Here is a 17,512-nt window from a genome sequence, read left to right as displayed (position 1 = left end):
TGAAAGTTTTCATGGAATTTCTCTTTACAGCAGTGGAATGCTTGTTAACCACAATTAAATCTCCTCCCAGTGACTACTGTCCTATTGCAGGCAGGATTTTGGATTTTCTTGCATTCAACTTGGTCTAATAATGATTAGAAAGATAATTGTCTTCCAGTGTTGCTGGCTGGTTCTTGTCTGTATTCCATTTTGGTTACTTTATAATGAATGTTATTATATAATCATATTGTATTCCTTTGCTTCCTTCAAATGTAAAGGAATTTCTTTAGACAGGTCAGTTAGACTCATTCCACTGTCTCTTTGATGGCAAAAAAAAGGAAAGAACATAACAAAAAAGTAAAGCCTAGTTCCCTGTTATTCCACTGCAGTACCATAGGGATGGAAATCTGTCTCAGCTGTTAGCAGCAACGCTACTCAAGGAGCCTACTTACAGAAGCGCTGGAAGTCATCGGTGTAAGTAGGTAACTTTTGTAATCAAATAGATGTAGGAAAAGAAAAAGAAAAATATTAAACCCCCAAGACTTGGAAAATAGGAGATAAGGACTCTTAGTCTCAGCTGACTAACTTAAGCTTCATCATATCTTATCTATGAAACAGGGTGGAGTGGTAATATTTTCCATGTCTTCTGCTTTGAAGCCTGCTCAAAGAGCATTTGTAAATTGCTTTGAGATCTTTAGGAGATTAGTTATATGTAATAATTATAATTTCTAATCTCACCTACTGCTTGAATCTCATGTGCCCCTACAAAAAAATATAGTTTATGCCACTTCCCATTCTGTTGTAAATGCTTCTCCATGCAAATGTTTCTTTTCACCCCAGAGGAGTGAGCACTTCAGTGGTGTGTGAAGTAATTATATATGGCGGTGAATTGCTAGCATTTTGACATAAAAAGAACTTGGCTATTTATTACTGTGTTATCATTTAGAACAGTGGCAACCAATTTGGTTGTCTGTTTTCAATGTGAATTTGAATAACAGCATCCATTCAATTAGTACTTTTTATGTTATTGTACAAATCTGCATTCAAAACAGCCTAGGTTTTGGTGCAATGATGCTTGGTCTCATTTGGCTAATGTGTAACTGTGGTTATGGTATAAGACAGAGCACTGTGAATAATCCAACTGCTTTCCTGAAGAGAAAGACAAAGAGACTGTTTCACTTCTGAGAAAGATGCAAAGCAGAAGATTGTCCCCATTTGTGGTTCAGCTTATGGTATGTTCCTTCTTTTTGATTGTACTTATCGCAACAGCTCTAAATGATGTATTGTTATTTTATTTCAAGAGTGGGTAAAGAAAATCAAACAAGTAAGAAATGGTGGAAGAAAGTGAATGGTACTCACAATTTCATTGTAAGTAGGGTCAGAGGTTTTTGGAGCTGTTCTTGTTTTTCTTCGACTGACCTCATAAGGATCCGGCAGAAGATAAAATTCAGCATGTGCACTTGGGGCAGAGCCATCTGGGAGGCACTGAAAAACAAAATGGTCATAAAAACGAATGCCCATGTTCTAGCAACGAAAACAAATAAAAAGTACCAAATGAAATCTGGACTTTAAGCAGACACAGAAACATGTTACATTCTCAGTATTATTTTGGCTAAATTGGAGTGCTAGTGCAGTAAACAACAGGAATTCTCAGAATTCAGCTTAATATTGAATCAGGAAGATAGAAATGAAATAATACAAGAACAAGGTAAAATTGCCTATCTTTAATATTTTACGTTCTGATGGAAAAACCCTTAAGCCTCAATCTACTTTAACTCAGCTTAATCTGATACAAAGTGTAGCCCTTCCATTTTCCAGAGCAATGCATAGAAACTGGATTCTAGCCAGTAAGCTCCTATTGATTTTAACCCCTAAATAGCAGTGCTGATGCTCGGGAGAACTGATTGTTTCTAAAGGTGTTTCATAAAGCATATTACTATAGAAGACCCAGGAGCATTTCCTGTTGCAATATGGGCAGAATAGGATTCTTATAATAACGGTCTTTCCGATCTCACCCATCACACAGCTGCAATTTTCCAGTTAAGGTTATTGAACATTTTTCCAGATATTCCATTTTACGGTAGCTACTTGAGATCAGAGCAATCTATTAACAAGGCTCAGGCATAAGTTAATGCTGCTGGGTGGAGAGTTTTTTGATAACTTCTGAACAGTTGTAAGGTTATTCCTAAAGAAACATTACAGTTACTCAGAAAACATATTAGTAGCATAAGAGGCTTTAAAAGAACACATAAGAAACATAATCATGAAAACCTATGGAACAGGTACCTTGCCAGCATATGTCACTTAGTGCTTACCTTATAATTAAGCAGAAACCTTTGTGTTGGTAACACAGTATACAATCAGAAAGCACAAAATGGAGCATATCAAAATATCTGTAATTTTAATGGTGTTATCAGCATTTTAGGCAGCAAGTTTACCTGACAGCTCACAGGCAATCCAGTGGCACGATGCAAATGAAAATGTAGGCAAAAAGATCTTAAAATGTTTGGAACTGATGAACCCAAAGCATTACACAGACAGTTGTATTTATATTTCCCATTGTAATTTTACCTATCTCAGAATAAAGTCATCTCTCAGATTTTGATTATTCACAGTATGTGTCTAGAAATATGGGGCTTTCTACAGGCATTATCAACAACATATCTTTGTGATAGGAGAAACCACTGGTGTCCTAGCAATAAATAACTTCTCTATTGGGAAGAAAAACAGTGCTTGTGTGTGCGAGCAACCACTTCTTGCACAACAAATCTCTGGTTTTTGTCATCTGAAATGATCCTTCAAGGCAAATGATGTGGTCAACTGCAAAGCTTATTATTGCTATCGTTAACGCTATACAGCATCAAGATGCACTACTGAAATCACTACATGTTGTCAGCACTATGTGAATGATTAATGTTACCATTGCTAAGCTCCCCAAAGTACATCTTATTTAAAATATACATGGGATTTAGGTAGATGGGATTCATTAGCCAAAAGAAGAATGTTATTAAATGGCAGTGAAACTAACAAGTATTTTCCTAGGACAAAGTACCATATTGTTAATGCAGGATTTATAATTTACACTGTCCATTTGAAAGGCCATCTCTATTGATCTAGGACTACACTAAAACGTCAATCTAGGATTACAAATAACAGTAAATTGAACAGTCTCTTAAAAATAAGGACAGAGAAAGAAATATAGCCTTAAATACCAGTCCAAGCAATGAGGATCCTAACTATAATCAAGCTCTTCCTTTCCCAATTAATAGATAAGCATCCCTGTAACTTGAAGGTCAACAGATTTTAGTTGTTTCAGACAAAAAAGGGAACGTGGTTAAAAAAAAAAGGCGGGGGGGCGTGTCATTGTTGAAGACGACATTATCAGCAAAACTGCTGAGACGCAGCACAATGATCTTCACTATCTCAAGCATGGAAATACAGTACAGGGAGAGTCCTGTAAAATGTCAGGCTTTATAAATCATCCCAGCAGTGTATTGCCTAGCCAGGGACCATGTCAGAGCTAATTTTGAAAGCTGAGGTCAGCAGCAGCTGCAAAGGGCACTAGGCTGAGGAGCCCAGACGGTAGGTGACGGGCTGCAAAAGTAACAGAGAGGACGGCTGCATCCATCCAGTTCTGCTCCTCTTTGAGCTGCCCAGATAGGCCAGGGTGCAGTCACAAGTGCTGTGCCCTGCTGCGCACCTCAGGCCAGCAAAGGCACAGATCCCAGCAGTGTCCTTTGCTTTTGAAACAGGCTCAGTCTGACATTCACCTGCCTGGGAAAGAATCCAAGCTGATTGCTGTGTGATTGTTTAATAGGACCCGGGTATCCAGAAGCGCATGCGAAGAATCCAAAAAAAGTCAGCTAAAATTGTCGCTATGCCTTTGAGTTGCTCCTTGCACCCTGCTAGCAATGCTGGCACATTATCCAGCCTTCAGCCAACTAACCTTCCTCCATCAGCCGACTCCTCCCAAAATCTAAGGCAGGCACTTTGCAGTAGTGCTGTGACCATGTGAAAGATGGACAGAAAACTACTTCCTCACTGTCCCTTTGAATGTAGCTAAATACGTGCTGAAAGATGTGAGTGGGAGGAGAGGGTCAAGAGAGAAAATAAAAAAAGAGAATATTTTAGCGATTCAGAGAAGAAAACTCAAGGCAGAGCAGTTGCTCTGGGATCTTTCAGAACTAAAACAAAGCCAGTTTTCATGAATAGTAGCAGTCAGCGGCCAGACTGTTACAGGTAATTTAAACAGCAGCCACCTGAATTCCAACTAGAGATCTCAGTTCTGGTTGTTGGGTGCTCGTGTTTTTCCTCGCTCTGCTTTACAGATACCGTTTTCCCAGTTCATCTTCCCTTGCTGAGGAAAGGCAAGCAGGCCACTCCAAATTCCACAGTTGTCCCAATTCTCCATCTTCAGTGGCACTGTTTTGCCATCAAGCAATCAAAAAGCTTCAGCTGAGCACTCTTCAAGCCAGATCACATCTTCCACCGCTCAACTGCCCTCCCCTGCCTCCTGTTAGGACACAATACATCTAACAAGGGTGTCTGACTGTTAAAAAGGTTCTGTCCCACTACACACTGATCATTCAAAACTACAGCTTAAGAAAAGGTATAAATCAGTCATGGCTTTGCAAGAGCAGAGTATGGGTAGCTCGTGTGATGAGTTTGTGCTGGCTTCTCTCTTGATTGGCACAATAGTTGAATCTTTTCATGGGAAGAGCCTGCTCACCAAAGGATTTCTTGAGACAAGACTTGCAATCGTTGTGGAAGGAGCTGTACGTTCTTAGACGCTCCCTAGCAAGGACAAAGAGGGATCTTGGCAGTTTGACAATCATAGTGTGAAAACAAGAGCAGTATTAACGTAGCAGAACTATCTTTCTAAATCTAAAGTAGGTGAAATTTGAAGTAAACTGTTTTATTAAGACAACTGACATGGCAGGCAAAAATACCAATCCTTTCTTAGGCTTTCACGTATGAGTTGAGCATTTGTTTGAATAAAGGAGAATGGAGAAAACATCAGATTTTTTTTTTCTTTCTAAAGATTATGTCTTCTGTCATATTATACTGTCACATTTAGTGAGCAACCGCTCAGGATTATCCTTTCACTTCTAACTTAGACTGCATTGGCGCATTTATAAACTTAGGTAAACATGAAGAATATCTGACCTAAATGCCAGTCTCATTTGCACCAAAGAATATCTGTTCTGGTGGGCCCATTATAAACACAGAGTAAGATTTCATGCAGGCTTATGAGTAGTTCTGAAATCCAGCAAACCCCCCTTTGTTATTATTAATGGCTCACAAATCACTGATTTCTGTCCATAGTCCAGGCCAGAAGGAAAATCAAAGGATACCTTGGGAATGCCGTTTTGCACTTCAACTACTTTCCAAAACCTTTAGAGCTTGAATGTACTTGTGATCAAGCAAACAGAAAGCCCCAAAGTTTTAGATTGAATTCTATTTAATTCTGTAGTCATTTCATTAAGCCAAAAATAAAGTTTACTTTCTTTAAAAGAAGTTACTCCCAATTTAAATTACTGTCTTAAATATTCAATTGTGTATGCTTGTGAATAAATTCAAGATACAAAAATCTGTAAGGCTGAAAAGGTATAAAACCAACTTTCCAACAGAAATGCCATAGCTCTCCTTGCTGTGCCTATGGACAAAAAAACCCCAGTGATTTTGATCTGCCAATAAAAAAAACCTGAGTTAAATTTAGAAGCTGACTCCCTATGTTTTCTTCAAATACAAACAAGCCACGACTGAACAATTTTCTCAGAGAATGACCTACCTACTTGACCTTGATAATGACTGATGTTTTTAAGGAAGTCAGTTACAACTGCCTGTATATATGTTTAAAAAAGGAGTTTATTTTTGAAATGTTATTTTCTTCTAAAGTCAGGCAGAAGGTGATGAAGATATTTAAGAATGAAGGGGAGTGAGGCAGAGGAAATGATACTCTGAGTTTACTTCTCTCCACATCTGTAATTCAATACTGAAAAACTAATACAGACATGTATCTGTTATGGCTGTATTCCATTTTTCACTCCAATTTCATTTTCCAAAACCAAAAAAGTATTGATATTTACTTACAGAAACCCATGCAGATAGGTTGTGTCCTGTGTAATTCAATTTTAAATATACTAGCTGTAGATGGGAAATAATGGATGAAATTAAATTAATTTTTCCACAAGAATTACATTATCCTAATGACTTTTCTCCCTTGATCATTACTAACCATCCGCAACTCTCCTTAAGGATGGATTCTTTGTTAGCATTACGAGAGGCCTGCCTACTTCAAAATTTGCCATATATTAAACTATGCAATTTAGTAACCAATATGAATATTGGGCCTTACTCTCATGAATTTTAAATAAAGTTTTATGATTTTTAAAAAATGCACTTTAGGGATAATTTATCGTGAAGCTTTTTAAAACTCACCTCTTCCTAAGTGACATCAAATTTTCTTTTTAGGTGACTATTGCCTCAAATTTAAACTGCCATCAGTTTCTCTTAGTGTTAGACATGCGGGTATTTTTCCACTTTTTGTCCTAGAGTGAAACAGATTGATGGCTCCTGAACATTTGATAGTTCAGCTGCTGTTCTCTTTTCCCCATTTTTCATTTTCAACAATCTTGACAAAAAAAAAGAATGATCAAAGGTATTAACTAATGCCACCTTTCCTCCTCTATTAATAATTTCCTTTCTTCCCCCCAAATTAATTTCCCAGACATTTTAAAATCTCAGTTGCTTTCTTCCCCTTCTTCAATGAAAAAAAGAATTCCAGGCTTTAGAAAGGCTTCAGAAAGGCTTCCATCTCAGCTACTGCCTCCAAGTAAAATAAATAAAAAAAAGCTCGCTCTGTCCAGCAGCTCTAACTTTCAGTTTTCCTATCCTTTACCTTCATCTTGTGTTTTTCTCTTACATGCACTGCTATGAGAATTTATCTTCTACATGGTGAAGAAAGGACTACAAAATATTCCTTCATGTTTAATATTAAGATATTCTTATGTGTTTAAAAAGCATATCACTATATCAAATGGTTAGAAAAACCTTCAGAGCTACAAAGCAAAATGTTTATATATTAAGTATAGACATGAGGCAGATTTGATTACTATCCAATAATGAGGGATTAGGAAAAAATCCACAGAAGAAAGCAGCCTTGCACCCCAGTAACCTGTATAAATTACTAGCTGCCTCTTGACTAAATTAAAACTCGTAAGAAATGTGGAAAAGCCATCACTGCTGCTACATTGTCTCACTTTCTCTGAGTCCATGTGTAACTTAGCAAAGAAAGGCTAAACCCTGTCTTGGTAAGCTGCAGCTTAATTAACAAATGCAGCCTTTGCCTTAGAAAAAGATAACAACCTCTGGGCTAATTCTAAATTTAAAGAGCTGAGAAAATAATCAGCACTAAGACAATGATATTACAAAGCAAGAGATTCCTTCAAAAACAGATTAATAAGATACATAAACCTTCAGGACAAATGGGATTGCTGTGTGAACGGGCAGCGGTGGTGTTACTTCATAAATCCTAAGATGGGACAGATGACCATGCCTTTTTCTTCCTTTAAGCTTTGCATATCCCAAGGCACTAAACGCCTCTGTTCTACTCTGCTACCAAGCTTTTAGTTTTGCTTTCACAAAATATTTTCAAATTACTTCAAAGCAAATTAAAAATAAAATCACATTTGCAGTAATTAAATAAAAATTACAAAAGAAGATAATCCACTATATTGCTATGCTGCACCCTGCACTGTCTGCTATTGGCAAGACAAAACAGAAAAGCAACTGGCAAAAAGTGATGGCACAAATAAGGTATTTTTTCCCAAAAAACAACTGCTTGTTTCACCTAAAATTTGAAAACTTTTAACTGCTTCTCTGCAAGATAAGTTTTATTTTATTGTATTTTCTGATCCAATTTTTTTCCCCCTCTTCTCTGTGAGCAACTTCATTCCTATTTGTAACTTCTTTCCTATCTCATGCACGCATCCGGGTTTGTACATAAACAGAGAAGACACACTGTGACGGAGGTCACTGACACAGAGGTCAATGGCAAAGCAACAAAAAAAGAAATGAACTTCATCTCAATTTAATAAAAGATGTGTTGTTTCAGAACAACATATATTTTGTTTCAGGGAAGTTCTGGAAAGCATTTTTTGAGCAGGCATTTTCTACCTTTCAGAAATCTGGTAGTGTCAGTGGAGGAAGCCTCCAGATAGCTTTGTCATTTACTATGATAAAAATGCAAAGGTACTCTATCTGCATTATTGATTTGAATCTCCAAATACAGCTTATGCACTTTGTGCAGTCCAATACCTTCAACAACCTCATTAACCTGCCTGTTCTGCACGCAGCTTGTCAGTGCACCAAATGGGCAAACAGTGTCTAATGTGGGTGCTGTTAATTCAAGGAAAAACAGTGCTTTTGTCACTGTAGTTTCTTCCAGTCCTTTCTCTCCCAAGTGAAATAAGGCTTTTTGGAAGAAAAAAAGAAAAAAAGTGCAGGTTTACTGGTTTGGCTTTGTAGTAGAGTAGCGAGGACTTGTGCAGTTTAGCTGTTAATAGAAGACTGTGTGCTGCATTCCTGATGGGGAGAACTACGCTGGCAAAAATATGGTCTAGTGCTGTCCTGAGTCACCAAATCTCGAAGGAGTGAACCAACCAACACTCTCCAAGGTCTCCTGTCTGTCAAATGGGAAAAACTAACCCTCAGTCACTGAGACGGAAGGAAAGTGTCACAGTTAATGCCCTGCAACAAACACACCAGTTCTGGGCTAAATGTCAAGGTGTTGACCTATCCTGTGGCATATGTGTGGTAGGTATGTAAGTTCCTAGTAAAGTCTAAGCAGATCTCTGTAATGCTGTCAAGGAGGGAAGCCAGAAAAAGATTCAACTCATCATATTGTGGACATCTCCTGGCTTTGCTTGGTTAAATTGCCCACACATTGGTGTCTGGCACCATTTGAGACACAGCAGATGCTTAAGATAACTGCATAAACTGTCAGATGTGACACAGGCCTTACCTGAGGTCATCCTTTTCTGCAGTGGCATCTGGAGGCCAGGTGGAACGTGTTAGGTCATCTCCTATATGTTTAGGAAAATGAGTTGGGACTTAAGGCTCCACTGATTGAAATGAGAGCTTGAGTATCTAGACTAGGATCCAGTTTCTAAAATACTGCTGCTTCATGTCACCTCAGATGACAAAAGGTGTTTACGGAGTTGGAAATATGACATAGGCTTTATGGGAAACTGGCACCATTCTGGAGTGGTCATTGGAGGTCAAGGAAGCTACTTCATGGTATTCGAAATAGCCATGATCAGGCAACTGAATGCCATCACATCTTATATGTATGCATCTTAGTTTCAAACTGAATCCCACTCCAATTAGGCCAAGGCATACAGGCAGTGAGATTTTTGAAATGAGCAAGTATTATTTGTTAAATATTTAAAAAAACCAGGTGGGTTTTTTTTCTCATGAGAAGACGGACAGTTCTGGGAAATGGGCTGGATCCCAAGAGTTTCAGGGCTTCTAAGAACTACATAAAATACTTCTGATCTGCTTCAGTCATTTGAGAGGAAAGCCCATCTAACTGCTTAAACGAAGTAAATAAAATGAAAGCTGGCCTGTGATACCCAGAACCTCATGAGGGTTTCTTTTCCAAGCCTTTATTTCTATAGAGCTCTGAAACCAGAATTGAACACTTTGAGAAAGGTGAAGAAAGGAACTGACATGTAGCTTTGATGCCCTGTTTAAAAAGAGTAATTTACTGCCTTGATGATCCAGAAAAAGTTGTGTATTAGAATAGATGCAATCCCAAATGAAATAAGGAAGAGTCTCTACAATCATGTGACTATAACTGTCAGGTAAAACAGGCTCTTGCCTTTTACTGAACATCAGCAGTAGCAGAAAAGGAGGGCTAGAATTTAGCCCCAGCAAGTAGTGACACTTTGTGTGCGTTTACTACTGTTTCCGAATTAACAACAAAGAAAAAGATGTCTTAGAAAAGGTTTGTGTCCCTACCCAGCTCACTCAAAGCTTAAGTCTAGCTCCTGAGCTCTAACACCCTTCAGATAACTTCACCAGTGCTCAGGATTAGATTACTGGGTGCTCCACATAGCACCATGTGGGTATAAAAGAGTTACCAAGGCTGCAAATATAATATAAAAGAAAGTAACTATGGAACCAGAAGTGCAAATATATTAAATGTACAACTCCCAGTAAAAGATTTGAGTAAGAATCACATAGAAGTTTTTTTTCCAAAAGAGAAGATTGTGACAAGTTACGTTCTAGGTTCCTGAACCACAAGCTGTATTAATATCTTTAAGTCACTTTTTTGCACAGATGAAAGAACTCAAGGTTCAGTCATGCTTTAAAATTGTATTATTCTATGGATAAGCAATGTTAGTGCAGGGCATAGAATGCAGAGAGCTGATTTCATAAACAAGTCTCTGAAGCTTTTATTCCAGAATTACCACCAAGCCTGTAAAGAAGCTGAATTTGATTGCTTTCAGCCTTGTATTATTCTTATGCTTGGAACATTTAATTTTCAGATTAATATTTAGTCGCAAAGTCTATGACACTGGCTGAGATAAGACTGATCTAGTTTGGACCCTTAGAAACATAGATCCCAGAATTCTTCTCTCTTGAATAAAGCACAGGGGGAAACAAATAATTAAGATAAATCCCCATTTTGCTTTTCTTTTGAAATCACTCAGGTTTAACACCATTGCTGCCTTTTAGAGGGTATAAAAGAAAATTAGCCTTTGAGAAAAGAGACATGAGCAAATGCTGTTGTTCTGTTTCTATCTTTTTGTCACATACATATTCTTTCCTCTCCTTGCTTAGGCATGGATAGTAAATGAATATAAAAATGCAGAAAGAAATAGTGACACTGGTACCTGTGTTTTCACCATGCACTATTTTTCTTCTCAATTTGGTTAATTGGTTAAAAAAAGCCTGTATATGTCTGATCCAGACTATTTTTAATTTCTCAAATTGTACAGAGCTCCCTCTACTTTTCTTTAGACTATTCCACAGCTTGCCATCTCCCTTTGTAAGACAGCATTTCATTATATGATGCATGCAATTTATGCTCCTTAATTACCTCTCATTACTTCTACTTATGTTCTCGCTCAATGTCCTGAATAATTCCTCTTGAACCTTGCTGTCTTCTCCCTTAAATATTTGCACAATTGACTTGTGTCCTTGTTAGTCTGTTCTTAACTAAGTTAAGTTTTAGTAACAATAAATCACTCCTGAAGAATCAATCACTCCCAAGCAACCCTACTGAGAACTGTTCTTTGAACTTGTATTCTAGTTTTAAAAAAACATCCTGAGAGAAATATTTCACTATCAAAGCCTTATAAAGATGAACTACTTTCTTTCTGCACCATGACACCAGGATCTGGCCTTTCTCATTGGCATCTCTCATAGCAACCTCATGTCTCACTATTTGCTTGTTTTATCTTCACATTACTGTAGGATATAGATCTATACCTCCCTGAGGAAATACTTCTCATTTGCCCAAGCTGGTTGTAGGGTTCTGGAAATTACTTTTATTCTCTTGATCTTGCTCTGTCTCCACTATTGTTTTTAATGTTTTCTTCATTTGCAACCAGTGGCAAATTTAATTTATATTCACCTTCATCTCCCAGATCACTCATATTATTAAACAGAGCTCACTGTTTGTTGTTGGGTTTTTTGTTGTTTTGGTTTTTTTTTTCTTATTCAACACATATCAGCTATGTAGGGAATTACTTAAAAATTAGCAGTTAGAATTTAGAGCTGAGGCAGTACTGTGACTGTGACAGATTAAAGGGTTTAACAAGAAATAATAACACAACTTTCTGTACAACATATTTGTCAAACACCTTTCATAACAAATATGTTAGAATCCAACAGTAATCCCTGTGCCACAAGAACAGACCTCATCTCTTGCCAATTTAAACTACTGCTGAGTAGCAGTACCCTTTGTTTATAGGTGTTCAGCTAATTTTCAGTCCAAAAGAGAACATAGTCTAAGCTAATTTCCATTCATTTTTAAAGTAAAGGCATTCTTTATAAGCTAGAGTTCATACAAGAGCTTTCTTTCCATGGCTTTTTATTCTGTTTTTCTGTGCCAGTCCAGGGAGAACTCCATCTGAATGTGCTACCTCCCTCCATCAGCCAAACTGCTGATTTCATTCTGTCACCAATACTTTCTGAATAACTTTTGTTCAGCTCAGAGAGATTTTTTTCCACTTGTTTTCCATCCTTGGATGACTGACCAGGCTTGGCCTACCTATGCAACTTCTTCCCAATCCCTGTTGGCTGATCCATGGGCTGCAGTAAAAAAAGCAGGATACATTCATAATATTCTGAAAGGATAATGTGGCTTTTTATTTAATTGGCAAGCATTGCATTGCTGGCAGGTAATATATTTTCCATTTAAATCTATATAATGATATTCATAAAGCGTAAAAGTTAGTGGGCCCATGAGAGGAACAATGGGAACCGACTAGGACTGAACAAAAATCCGAACCTCCCCTTGCCCATCTCAAGCTAGAGACAAAACCCAGCAAAGGCAGGGGAGCATCTACCTGTACTGTACGTGGAACTTCCCTACAGCCACGCACCTGCGGGCTTAGAAACAGATTTCATGCCTGTGGTTTCGGGAAGGCTTGGCTCTCACCTTTCTTCTCAAAGCATTTAAGCCATCACATCTCACAAACGTTTTTGGAAGCAATTTGTACTCGGACGGTGTAGGACACGAAATGGAAAGAGGCTGGAGGTCTGTGTAAGCCTAAAGCTGCTTACTAATTCGTCACCCACATATCAGCTATCCCAGAATCATTAATCATCAAGAGAGGTACATGACAGCTTCAGAGCTTTTATAAAAGGAAAGCTGGAAGTAGTTTTGGAAAGTACTGTAGGAGTTTTTCTTCCAGCCAATTTTCCCCCTGTAAAATTGGTTCTGAATTCATCACCCACACACGCTTTCCTGAATTCTAGTAACATTTTACATTTATTGGCATGAGGTTCAGGATAAGTTGGCTTTGTTTCTCCTCCCCACTCCCCCTCAGGAGTTATTCTGTCCACAAGAAGTAATGGTCAAAAATGTTTAGCAGAGAGGATTGAAAGTTTAGCTGCTTATCTAGAAAAACAGGGCATGCCTGAAGTCATGGCAATGAAGTCAGCAGACAAAGCAGACTTCCTTCTGAGCCAACACTGAACCACTGTTCCCTTCTGGTTCTCTGTGAAGCAGGAAAAGAAATATATTAGCCAGCCTTTTCTGAACTTCAGAAATGGCTACTTCTTTTGCCTCTGGTGCCTTTTTGAACAGACGAGCAAGCCCAGCCATGCAGCAGTAGGTAGCCTGGCTGTTTCTGGCTGTGCAGGACTAAGCCAGCCCGTAGTCTGCTCTGTGTAAGGTCTGGTATGGTCATGATATCCCCCATTCTCTGTGTTGGTTAACGCAGATGAATGGAACTGGACTTGAGCATTTCAAGTTCAAAACCTGCGTGTCTTTCAGTTTTCATAAATTCACCTCCACAGCTTCTACGCGGATCTAGGAGCCTTACATTTTTAAGGTGGACTCTCGGGCTTTCTCCCTAGCACTACCCCTGTGCTCCTGTTCCTGCCTGCTGCTGGTTTTTGGCATATTGTGCTGCCACAACCGGACTGTTTTTGTTCTTAGCTAACAAGTCCTTTCACATGCCAAAACAAACCTCCCCAGGGTTCCTGTATCTTCCTTCTAAGACCACTCGGTGTACTTTGCCAGCTACTGCACTCCTGTGTTTGTAGAATAAGCCTGCCCTGTCTCATCCCCTCTTGCTGCCGTGTCCTCCATGACTTAAAGCTCTCTCCATATAACCTCTCCAGTGTTCATCCCTCCACAAAGGTTTCCTTCTAGCCCAGCTTCACTATTATTAAGGCAATATTGCCTTTTCTGCCTATGCGTAAAGTGCCCAGTGTTGCACTGTCTGCATTTGAGTGAAGCAAGTAATGCCCCAAGAGGCTGACTTAAAATTATACACTATGTATATTCAGAAAACTGCATTTTATTAGCATCAAGGCTTTTGTGTCTTTGAAAATTGGATTTAAAGTTTTTTTCTTCAGCAGTCACAGTGATGGCATTCAAATCATAAGTGGAAGTAGTGAGTCTGATGTGAGTCACCTGACTTATGGAATCTCAGGATTCAAATAAAACTATGAATTGCTGAGAAAAATTTTGAGACTGAAACATCGTTAGTATCTTATAAATATCTATTTAACAGAACTCATCTTCATTGTGCACGCACAGTCTTAAACTACAGACAACCATTTGCAACCAGTCTCAACATCTCTCTGTTCAAACAGTTTCTCCATCTGCATTGCTAGCCTAGATGCAAGTATTTTCTCAGTGAAAAAATATAGCTTGTGCTCTACACAAGGTTATATTAGATTAATGGTCCTTTCCAGTTGCAAAATCCATAAGACTGTTCTCCATTGTTGGTCTTTGAAGCAATTTTGATAGACTTTTCTTCAAGCAGGACTGGCTTTCGTAACACATGACTGAAATATTGATGAGAGGACATCCTGAAGCAGATCTAGGGATGACTGACTTGTACAACTGCAGCACATTTGGCACATGTGGATGCATCAGATCAAAAGTACCCGTGCTGTGGAGTCCATGCATGCACCCAGATAAGACAGTCCTCTGGCAAGTCTACACCAGACAAATGCTCTCTCAACTGCTATAGCGTTTTTTGTCTATGACATCGCACATGAATGGGGTTAGCTTCATGAAAAACACCTGCAAAGCTGTAGCATTGCACTATTTTGACTTTGTCCTTTAAAAAAAACTACGTGACACTTGACAATGGCTATAAACAGCACCATCTCCTTAGGGATTCTCTTGTGCATTGTATATTAATATAGGATTTGCACGGCAGGATCTAGATCTCCTATTAAAATCCCTAGCAGTAAATCCACACAAATACTAAATAAAATTTATTTACAGGGATCAAAAGCCTCTATCACAATTCCTGTCAGTTTTGTGAAGCTACATTTGGGATTAATTTGACCCACTACAATTATTTTCACATCTGAACACATCATAAAATCTCTATAAAGAGATAAATTAAATGGGGAAGAGCAACACAAAAATTATTTACTATAAATTATGAAATAAAACAAGATGGCAGAGTAATCTCTGCACAGATGAACCACTAAAATATAATTAGTGAGACTCAGCAAAAGACTGAATATACCTGAAATAGCTTTAACATGTCTTGAATAAGATATGATCTTGGCATACGTTTAAAACTCCTGTTCAGCTCAACTTAAAAAAAAAAAAAGGCAAAGGAAAAAGAAAAGAGAGCGTGTCAGAGAGATTGATCTATATGACTGGAAAGCTGAGAAGATTATTAATGGGATAAAGAACCTTTCTGTTACAAGTTACTAGTCTGAAGGCGGTCCAGTATTACAGTTTCCCAAAGCACTACTATTTCATATTTCAGATCAGATGATGATGGATGGATGGCCAGATGGAAGGAAGGAATCAGAAGCCCAGGATTTAAAAACGTGATTGCCTAAGTTAGGCTGCTAAAACAATGACCTTATTTTCGAGTTATGAATCATTGCTAGTCTTACTGAATTTTACTCCTAAGACTTTTCTGCAAACTCAGTAAAATGAATTTAAGTCACCTACTTTCAGAAACTAGACAATAACTTAAAGTTGCATTGTCCCTTTCCATAATGAAGTGAACTGAACCCTGGATTTTATTTTTGCTATAGACAGCTATCTATGCTGTAATTTATTTTCCTTTAATTAAATGGCTGGATCTTTCTAAGTTAAAGAACACTGTTAGGACCCTATACCTTAAAAATGATGGAAACAAGGAGAAAGACTGTTTCTAACATCTGTAGCTCTGCTCGTGTGCATCTCCATATCACTTGCCTGAACTCACGATAACATCACCAGCATGGCAATCACTTCCATATAACCCTCCTACCAACTAGAACTTTACAAGAACTTAAGTCACTTAGCTTTAAAAAGCACAATAGAAAAAATAAAGAGGGTCTTATACTATGTCCTGAAGGTAAAGTTCGTATAAATTGGACCTGTCGGCAGAGGCTGATCTCACCTGTCAAGGTGGCACACAGGAAACAAAAGACAAGTCTCAGAACAGAGACTTATTGGATGTTATAGACCAAAATGAACGTGCTTGAATTGCAAATCAGAAGCCAGAGCAGCCAACAGAGAACAGTTGGAGCTACGTAAGCCTCATGTGTCTCATACAACTAATTAAACATTCATCCTCATTTTATTACTGGCTGGTGCTCACGTAAGCTCCTCAGTTTGGCCCCATTTAGAGAAAGCGGTTGCAATTCAGTTTGGGATGGAGGCAGCATCAGTGTATGCAATGAGAACCTGCAACAGTTAATAAATGCTCTAATCTCCTAGCTAAACAAAGATAGTGAAGGATCTCTTTGCCACAGCCATTACTTGAGACTTGAGCAATTGGGAATTCAAAAGCACATCTAGACGGCCGAACTCATTATGAAACAGCAGACACGCTGCTTCAGCTGAGGGATCGCACGCGGCACCAGCTAGATCTCTCAAGTTATCCTCATCAGCCAATTTCACCTGTCTCGTGCTGCAGGAGCACTGCCAGCTTCCCCCTCGAATAGTCTGGCTCCAGAAAGGCACAGCATTTACCACTTAGCCTTGTGACAGAGAGAGTGTTACAAAGCTGAGCATCACCCCACCAAATGACATTGCTTCTTAAAATACACCGCTACTCCCTCTGCCGAGCTCTTCCCTGTTCATAGACCAGTCACGCTGGACTTGAAAGAAATGTACGGATAAGCAATCGGTAACGCCAGGCTGACATCCTACAAAAAGTCATGTCGCTGCGTGATGCCTTATGTCTGACTGGTATTAAAATGCGTCAGCTGAAAGGGCCAGAACAGTCATCGAAATTAGTTTTCTATATGGCCTGGAAAAGGCCATTACCAACCATTAAGGAAATCCAGTTTCTGTATCTGTCCCATACCTGTAACCATAGTGAGTGAGCTCAAAGGAAGAAAGCAAATGTTAAATGGCGACAGAACAGCATTGTTGTTATTTTGAGTTAAAATTAGTTATCCCAGAAAGGGTGTTTGAGGATTAATGTTTTCACAGTACTCTGCAAATGCAAGGACTTAGGAGTTATAGATTATGATAAAAATACTCACAATGTTCTTCATGTGTTTCAACATTATGGTCAGACGAGTGCTCTCGTAGGATATGAGTAATTGTACTCCAGGCTTATGATCAGTTGACTGAGGACCTAAAAAAGGCCAGATAGTTTGATTTTTAGTTAACAGCTCAGTGGAGGTACCTCTGTAAAGTATTGCAGTACACTTGAACTAATATATAAAAAGAACCTATTGCACGCTTAAATCAGGGATGAAATTAGAAAACACAGATAAGGAGTGTGATAGAAGAAAGTGGTCTGATATGCAGTGCTCATTTTCTTTCCTGTTTATACACTGACAGTGAGATTTTTTGTTTGCTAATTGCCAT

The 17,512-nt window shown here is 38.5% G+C and overlaps 1 protein-coding gene across 1 annotated transcript in view; it reads right to left on the bottom strand.

Moving 5' to 3' along the window:
• The window catches only part of PIK3C2G (phosphatidylinositol-4-phosphate 3-kinase catalytic subunit type 2 gamma), a 208,427-nt gene that overhangs the window by 5,251 nt on the left and 185,664 nt on the right, over positions 1-17,512 (bottom strand). The window contains exons 32-33 of the mRNA XM_069807825.1: positions 17,182-17,276; positions 1,339-1,464 (exon numbers count right to left, since the gene is read on the bottom strand). Of these exons, the coding sequence (XP_069663926.1) occupies positions 1,339-1,464; positions 17,182-17,276 (221 nt within the window). The remainder of the gene's footprint in view (positions 1-1,338; positions 1,465-17,181; positions 17,277-17,512) is intronic.

Source organism: Haliaeetus albicilla, chromosome 19, assembly GCF_947461875.1.
Source record: "Haliaeetus albicilla chromosome 19, bHalAlb1.1, whole genome shotgun sequence".
Lineage (NCBI taxonomy): Eukaryota > Metazoa > Chordata > Aves > Accipitriformes > Accipitridae > Haliaeetus > Haliaeetus albicilla.
Note: the sequence above shows the minus strand (reverse complement) of the source record. Positions and strands in the feature narration are given on the sequence as shown.